This window comes from Ursus arctos, unplaced genomic scaffold (assembly GCF_023065955.2).
Source record: "Ursus arctos isolate Adak ecotype North America unplaced genomic scaffold, UrsArc2.0 scaffold_3, whole genome shotgun sequence".
NCBI lineage: Eukaryota > Metazoa > Chordata > Mammalia > Carnivora > Ursidae > Ursus > Ursus arctos.
The window spans coordinates 7,796,549-7,804,865 of record NW_026622985.1 but is presented as its reverse complement, the minus strand read 5'-3'; the positions used below and the strand labels follow the sequence as shown (position 1 = coordinate 7,804,865).

The window sequence follows — 8,317 nt, the reverse complement described above, 5'->3', positions numbered from 1 at the left end:
AACAAGGCAAGAGTTAGCAGTGACCGCGAGAGGAGGTTGGGAAAGAGACGGGGTGTGGCTCAGCGCTTGGAGGGCAGGGGCTCCCTGGAGGAGGCAGCACCCTGGGATGCTGGTCTTGCTGGACTCGTTCATGTTGCAGCAATGTCGAGCCCTGCCCAGCGCAGGGCAGGTGGGCCTCAGGGAGCCATGGCCATGCGGAAATGTGCACACGGACCATGGAAAATTTCACCCCAACAGCACGTGAATCCCCAGCACACCCTGACTTCTGGGACGCATGCACGTACCATTCCCCACCACGCCATGCTCACTACTATGAAAAGGACCCCGCAGCACCAAGCCGGGGCCCACAGGTCAGACTCGGAAAGACCGCGGCATGTGTCTGTTTGGCTTCTTCCTGGAAGACGGAACAGCAGGCCTCGGGAGAAGTCTGCGAAGGTGCCCGGCGGTACTGCACGCAGGTGCCAGTGCGCGGCCAGTGTCAGGATGCCTGCCAGCTGCAGGGAGAAATACCCGTGACTCTGGGCCCTGCACCCCAGGGGCCCAAGACTAGTGTGCAGGCTTCCGAATGCTTTAAAATAACAGCAAGCTTGCAGAAGCAGTTCTTGGAGTATTGATCATGTCACCCCTAGAGGCCCGGCTCTGTCTTGTGCACACCCTCTGGGGCCCTGCTCCCCTCTCCTCCCCCTCACCCCTTCCGTGTTCCTCCCTTCCCTCCCCTCCCTCCTCCCTTCCCTCCCTGTCCCAATCCTCCCCCAGGCCCCTCCATTCCATTCCCTCCTCCATCTCAAGGTGCAGGAGGCCATCTCTCCTGCTTCCTCCCTGCCCTCCGCCCTCACTGCTGGCAGCCACGCTGCCCCAGGGGCTGGTTCTCACACCCTCTTCGTGTCCCCAGCACCCAGCAAGGGCTCAGTATGCTATAAACCACTTAAGAGGCAGAGGGCGTTACGTTTAGTTCAGGCGCAGTTTTGTGGTCTGGTTGTTGTAACAGGCTGGAACCTGGCCTGGGAGCCTGGGGCGTGTCTGTTGTGCATGTATCTAATTCACGGGCACAACAGGCCAGCAGCCCGTTGTCACAGGCCCACACGGGCCCCAGTGTGGGCACCGGCCATCACAGGGCCCTCCCCGGCTGCAACCCTTCCACGTCCCCACTGGCCCCATTTCCCTCGCTCCTAGCCCCGGCCCTGCACCCAAGGCCTCCCTACAAATAGGCTACCTCACTACTATTTACTCCCTAAGTGGTACCGCATCCCGCCAGCGGTCCACCATCTGGACCAAGCAAGTGTGGGCTCCCCGAACACCCCGTCCCTGTGCACCCGTAATTTCTGAATGGTTCAGACAGTGCTACAATTTATTCATGATATTCTGTGCTTTTTTCTTGACAAAAAGCATTCTTCGCATTGCTAAGCAGTACAATAATGACCAGTTCCGCAGATAAGTTCCACGCACACGTAATCACTAAGCCCGCGGAACCCCGCCAAGCGCACATCTGCCGTGTGTTTCTGGAGCTGGAGCTCGGGTAACGGTCCCACTTGTAACAGTGGGTTCGGGAGAGGTGCAGCCGGGCTTGAAGCCAGGTCTCCAGCTCCTGGGTCAGCTTTTCCTGCCCTGGTTTGCGGAGCCTGTCCCACCGAGCATAAGGCCAGCAGAGTTTGGGGATCTGTGCTTGGTTCCCTGTGAGCTGCCTGAGCCTGGGACCCTGACAGCCAGACCCCCCCATCAGACCAGTTGGGCTGGACCCTCCCTCCACCCTGAGGACAGTCCGGCTGCAGGGGCAGAATGGGGGCTCCCCGGGGACCAGGTCAGAACCACCCATACCCCAGAATTGTCCAGCATCCCATGTGGGGCTCTGGCCCTCCTGATTCTGGGCATCAACAGCCCGCCAGACTGGGCCAGCCCTGGACTGAAACCTGGCCCCCTGGGGTGGGAGCCGGGCTTCCCGAGAACCTTACACATATGCTTTCTTCTGAGGACCACTGAGGCACGATTCCCGCGGTGGGGTAAACAGCACTCAAGTGGGTTTCAGGTGTTCGTAGGGGGGTTTTTGGGTGCAGGGTCAGAGTCAGGAGCAAGGGAAATGGGGGCCATCACTGGCGTTAGCACCCCGCTCCTCCCTCAGAGGAAGAACACTCCCCCCACCAGGCTGCCACGCTTGGTTGTGATAATTCGGGGCGGGAATTACTCGGGAGCCCAGATGCCCAGAACCCGCTCCGTGGGTGGTGACAGCCCCTTGCCTGAGTCGTAAGAACAAGCACTCCAGGAAGGGGTGCAGCAGAGCGCGTGTGGAGTGTGTCCGGGCTCCCGTGCCCACGAGCACACCTCACTCTAGAACCAGCAGCACCCCGATCTACCACTCTGGGACGCCGGATGCCCTGGCCTCTAGGCGGTGCCTCACCTTGAAAGCTCGTGTCTCCCTTGAGAAAGTGCTCACTGGCGAGGACACGGACTGTGCTGGCTTGTCGGGGAGATAGCTCGACACGGGGAGACCTCTTACCCCTGCCGTGTAGACGCCAGCGAGCGAGCGACGCAGCAGGAAGGAGCAGGACACCATCGTGCTCTGGATGCCCACGAGGCAGATGAACTTCAGCGTTAGGAGGAGCGAAAGGGTCCCCCGGAGCCAGGTCACCCTCTGAGACGGAAGGACAGGGCAGGTCAGTGTGTCCCACCGGCCTCGGAGGGCACGCCGATGCAGGCACGCTAGACCACACTCACTGTAGCCCCACGGTGAGCCCTGGACAGGACCACCCCTGCCCACATCTGCGAGATCACGTACAGAGTGTGTCCCGCCCCTTCCTGAGGCCCAGGCCCCTCCCTCTGGGACCTGGCAACAAGGAGCGCACAGAGACAGGGAGTGCGGGCCACCAGCCCGTGGTTCCCGAAACCCAGCAAGGGAAAGCCGGGCATTGCAGCCACAGTTCTGGGGGCTGGAGCCCACGGCCAAGCTGGAATCCAGCTGGAAGAAAGAGGGGGGAAGAGCGCAGACACGCAGTGACAGGCAGAGCAGGAGCCTGCCACCCATCCCGGAGAGCGGCCACCCAACGGGTGGGAAGCAGGCGGCCACCTCTCTCGCTCCTGGAGCCTCCAGCCTTGAGGAGGGACAGACAATTAACCAAGTCAGTGCAACACGGGTCAGAGTGGAGGCCGGTTAGCACCATGAGGACGGGGTGACATTTAATGGAGATGTGAAGGCGGGGGGGGGGGGCACTGCCTGCCCGCTCTGTGCCAGCATGTGTGTGACGCTTGACCTCAGGGCCCTGCCATGCACGACCCCTCCCAGCCTGGAGGCCCGTCAGCACCCGGCTCACAGAATAACCCATTCTTTTTTCTTTTTCTTAAGATTTTATTTTTTTGTCAGAGAGAGTGTGAGCATGAGCGGGGGAGGGGCCGAGGGAGAAGCAGACTCCCCGCTGAGCAGGGGGCCCGATGCAGGGCTTGATCCCAGGACCCTGGCTGGGATCATGACCTGAGCCGAAGGCAGACACTTCAACAACTGAGCCACTCTGGCACCCCAGAATAACCCATTCTTCTAGGTTGTTCTGAGAGGGCCCAGCCCTGGGGTATGAAGTCATTTGGGGCCCTGGCTGTCATCATCAGGGGGAAAAGGGAGCTCCAGGCGTCCAGTGCGGTGAGGGAGGTAAGCAGTGAGGAAGCTCCACCGGCCTACATCCACGTCCACCAGCAGGACCCGCCAGGCTCTGCATGACAGGCTGTGCCGGCGTCCCTCCTCGCCCCCCGGACTCCTGCCTGGGCTCACTCACCCTGATGTGCACTCAGCTGCCTCTGCTCCTCTGATGGAGCCCCCATCCCAGTGGGGGTCAGTCCCCCGCTTGAAGCCCCACTTGGCCCCGTGGTGGGATTGGCTCTCACCACCCACCTCTAGGACAGCCGCAGAAGGAGGAGAGAGCACAGACCTGATGTGTCTAAGTCTCCCTGTGCCTCCTTTATGCCACCTCGACACCTGCTTCCTTCCCCCATTTGGGGTCACGGGGAGTCACTAGAGCAAATCCGTGCTCTGAGTCGTGTTACATGCAGACCACATGCACCCTAGCCTGCAACACAGATTCCAGCCCTTCCCTGTCCCGCTAACCCTCATCCTCGAGCTCAAGGCATTTTCGCTCGATATGGAACAAATCCCTTGTCTGGAACCTTCTAGAATGCGTATGTCCTCTTCCTTTGGACAGTGTCACAGGGCATGGCCCCACCTCGATGCCCTGCCATACCTGATTCCACGAGGCTGCGAGACTGAGGTCCAGAGATCCTCGGAAGCGTCCTCTGTGGAAGTGGTCCGTCACCTCCCCAGCGAGCGTGGCCAGGTGGCTGGAGGCTGCGTGGCAGGCGAGGCTGGCTCCCACTATGGCGAGCTGCAGCGGGGAAGAGAAAGGAGCCTCAGGGGGTGCCCAGGGAGGGGCCCACCACAGCCCCTCGTGCACTCAGGGTGCAACATCAGTGTGGAAGCAGGAGCTGGACACTGATCTCACGCTATTCGTCATGCACACGACAGGGGGAGGCCACACAACAGCTGGAATCAGCCAGGACATAAGCAGTTTCCCACTAAAAATAGCCTCATTTCCAGGTAAGGACTTCACTGTTCCTGCTTTTCTCATGGAAACAATGGGAGCGGCTACCTCCAGCCAGTTCCCTGGTTTGCGCCAGTAGTTGCGGACGCCCTTCTCGGCCACGCGGTAGAGTTGCAAGCAGACTCGAGTCAGGCTGAGCAGCAGGAAGGCCAGCTGGTGGGGGGGGGGGGACACCAACAGAGCAGTGAAAACAGAAAGACCGATGGGACACGTGGTTTCCGAGCTCCGCACTCCCGGCTGCCTCCCCGCCCGTCACCTTCTGAGTAGACCCCCTGTGAGCTCATCTCAGCCCTGCGGAGCACTGACGGTAAGCCTCCTGTTCCCAGGCACCTCGTCCCGCAGAACCGCCCGCCCATCCCCGTGCCAGGTGTGAGAGACAGGGGTGAGCTGGCCATGGGCCCCGCACACAAGTAGACCCTGGGTGTGACCTGGCCCCAGAGAATGAGTTTTCTCATATTTGTGAAATATGTATATTATTGGCTCCTTGGCCACACGGAGCCTTCGAAGCTCCCGTATCAGGAAATTCTCGAAGCTCTATCTCCACCTAGAAGAGTTGTGCATTCCTGCTCACCTGTGTTTGTTCGCTCAGAGCGACAGCAGCGAGAGGACGCTCAGTAAGGGTCGGAGCTAAACCTGTCTGGGGGCAGGTCAGCCCTGCTGAGCTCCCACAGACCCTTCCAGTTACCACTTTGAAGCTATAAAAGCCTCCTTCAGGACACTGCTCTGTCCCTCTGGGGAGCAGTGCTGGCTCGGGCCAATGCTCACGTCAAACCAAAGAAAGACTGATGGCACTGAGTGCCGACTGTCCCGAGTGCCGGACTCTGCATCCCTGTGGGTCCAGGGGGAGGTGGGGAGCAGCCCGCAAGTGGAGCCCTGGGATCCACGTGCAGGGGAGGGGCGGGAGGACCCACCTCGGGAAGCGTGGGGCTGGACCACAGGGCCGAGTCACTGTGGAAGACAGCCAGCGACTCCACCAGCGGGGAGAGGGCCAGGCCCCCCGCAGGGAGCAGCTCGGCATGCAGGGACACGCTGGACAGAAGTCGGGTGGGAGGGTTATAGAGAGCGAAGTGCACCGACACGGTTCTGGTGCTGTGGTCGATCCACCCGCTGGCCCGGAGGCTGCTCAGGGCTGCGTGGGCTGCCGGCCTGCAAAGTGGTGCACGTCGGGGCAAGGCGTACATGGAGCCCCCAGCCCCGGCCTCGCGCCCCAAATCCCTGAGGCCAGCCAGGTTCCTGGGGCTGGACAGACGTACTTGTGTGCGTCCCCGCTCCTTGCCTGGGCTCCTGAGGCAGGGGCATTCCAGAGGAGGGAGGCCCTCCATCTCTCAGGGCACAACTAGGGGGAGAGGTGACCATCTCTCTCTGCAAGGCCTCTAGAATCTTTTATCTTTCCTACTGTGGCCTTACTTGGTGTTGGAAAGAAGCTACCTTTGACCTGTCTGTGTTTGGTAGCAATGAAAGAATCTCCCTCCTGTGTTGTTGGCATCACTCAGAGGCACTCGGCACCTGCCGCAGGGCCCCTGTCACCCTCACATAGGTCATGCGCTGCCATGGCTGCTGGGGGGCCAGGCCACCAACCGGGGACTGTGGCTGCAACTAGGGGGCTCATGTGCACAACGCCAGACTGAGGCGGGGCTGCCCTCCTTCCCGGAGCCATGTGAGGGCCCTGAGGCTCCATGAGTGTCCTGCTCAGCACAAAGCCAGCAAGGACAAGGGTCCATTAGGTTCCCTGACCTCCAGACCGCTGGTAAATTCTGGAGGAATGTTCCACTTGTTCCTTCTTGCCCTCAGAGACTGAAGGCCTCCATTGGCATTGATCTTCTGACATGGCCTCCCCGCCCTGGGCCTCACTCCTGTCATTCTGCAGTGAGAACACACCTGCCCCTGCCCCTGCCCCGGGATGGACGTGCTGCTGGCATCCAGCCGCCACACGGAGCCATGGACGGGCAGGCCTGGACAGAGCCCACCTCTGAATCCCACTGACCTTGTGCTGCCCAGGCTGAGCACCCAGGGCTCCCTTGCCCCACAGCCTCTGGAACCACTAGGGGCCACTCTTTGGATGGTGGGATCTGTCACGGAGGGGGTGTCAGGGCCTCCGACTCTGGGGCCACGTGGAGGAGGAGAATCTTCGGTAAGCACTGAAGGCGGGCTGGGAAGCTGGAGGAGAAACCGCTAGTCGGAGGGAGAATCAGACACTCGCTTCAAAGTTGACCCCGTGGCCTGGAGTGTCCAAGGCTGGCCACACACGGCCCCTGCTTTCTCAAAGCCCTCTCACTGTCCCTGGGTTCCAGCTGAGCCCGAAGGACCAGGGGTCCACCACATGGAGACCAGTGCCTGAGCTATGCACCTGTCTGGGCTTGGACATCAGAAGGGCTCCGTAGCGGGAAGACGCGGGTGAGACGCCCGCCCTCAAGCAGCCCCTCCCAACCAGGAGAAGATACGAGAATCTTGGTTGGGAGTATTTTCAGTATTTTAGATAGAGATGTCCTGGTTTCCCACAGCATGCCAGGACCGGCAGAGGGCGTGGGAAGGGTTTGGCTGTCCCAGACCCCAGCCGCTGACGATTTCAAGTCACAGCCATGCTCCCAGAGAGGGTTCCAGCGGTCTGCAGCCTTCCTGCCCAATGTCTCCCAGACTTTTCTAACTCTTAACTGTATGTTACAGAGAACAAACTGGTGGTCGCCAGAGGGGAGGGGGCTGGGGGATGGGGGAAACGGGTGCTGGGGATTCAGAAGTGCACCTGTCGTGATGAGCACAGGGTGAGTATAGAATGGTTGCATCAGCGTATCATACACCTGAAACCCACATAACAGTATATTCACTCTACTTCAATAAAATAAATGCATAAATAAAGAGCGAGCCTCGGGAGAAAACACACACACACAAAGAAGTAACCAGGAGGAGAGCCGCTTACCTCGCACGCGCTGCCAGAAGGCTCTCTCAGCTGCTGGATCACCACAGTGCCCAGCAGGTAGCATTTCCCGCCAAGGGCCCCGGGCTGGAGGAAGAAGGAAAACGCAAGACTGCTGGACAGACCACGAAGCTGGAACGCGTGATGTGCTGTGCTCTGGACGGCCCTCGCCCCCAGCCTAGATGTCAGGAGTTTCCCCCATTACAAACATTCCACGGGTTTAAAGAACTTTCTAAGGAAGACACAGCTTCTTCGTGGTCTTTGCACCAAATCTGAAGGGCCATTGTGTCTTTTTCTGGAGTGTGTCTGGCGTCATCCCACGCATAGAATACAATGAAAGTGGCATCAGAAACACAGCGGACCCTGAATAACACGGGTTTGCATGGCGCAGAGCCACCTACACGGGGACTTCTTTCGAGAAATGCAGGACGGGACTGTAAATGTATTTTCTCTCCCTTGGGATTTTCTTAAAGACGTTTTCGAGTCTCTGGCGTGCTTTATTGTAAGAATACAGCATAGGAAACAGCTAACACACAAAATACGTGCTTGTCAACTGCACTGTGGGGGAGGCTGGCGAACCACAGTTGGCTGTGGACAGCTCAGGTCTGGGGGAGTTGGAAGTGCTATGTGGAATTTCAACTGCTGGGGGGGCAACTCTAACCCCGTGCTCTTCAAGGGTCAACTGCATGGTGTTTAAGGAATGCAGGACAAAGTCATTTTATTTTTTTAAAACAAGGTAGAAAATGAAAGATAAGCATGGGATAGGGTTATTCTGTGAAAAGCATATTCATTGGTAGTTTTTCCTCAGAATTTGGGGAAAGCCTTGCCTCTT

At 59.3% G+C, this 8,317-nt stretch overlaps 1 protein-coding gene across 1 annotated transcript in view; it reads right to left on the bottom strand.

Annotated features, from left to right (window-relative positions):
* PKD1L1 (polycystin 1 like 1, transient receptor potential channel interacting) overlaps nt 1-8,317 on the bottom strand; it is a 112,296-nt gene that overhangs the window by 11,998 nt on the left and 91,981 nt on the right. Inside the window, exons 47-53 of the mRNA XM_057304560.1 lie at nt 7,489-7,572; nt 6,559-6,731; nt 5,486-5,720; nt 4,623-4,727; nt 4,218-4,358; nt 2,393-2,626; nt 285-494 (exon numbers count right to left, since the gene is read on the bottom strand). Of these exons, the coding sequence (XP_057160543.1) occupies nt 285-494; nt 2,393-2,626; nt 4,218-4,358; nt 4,623-4,727; nt 5,486-5,720; nt 6,559-6,731; nt 7,489-7,572 (1,182 nt within the window). The remainder of the gene's footprint in view (nt 1-284; nt 495-2,392; nt 2,627-4,217; nt 4,359-4,622; nt 4,728-5,485; nt 5,721-6,558; nt 6,732-7,488; nt 7,573-8,317) is intronic.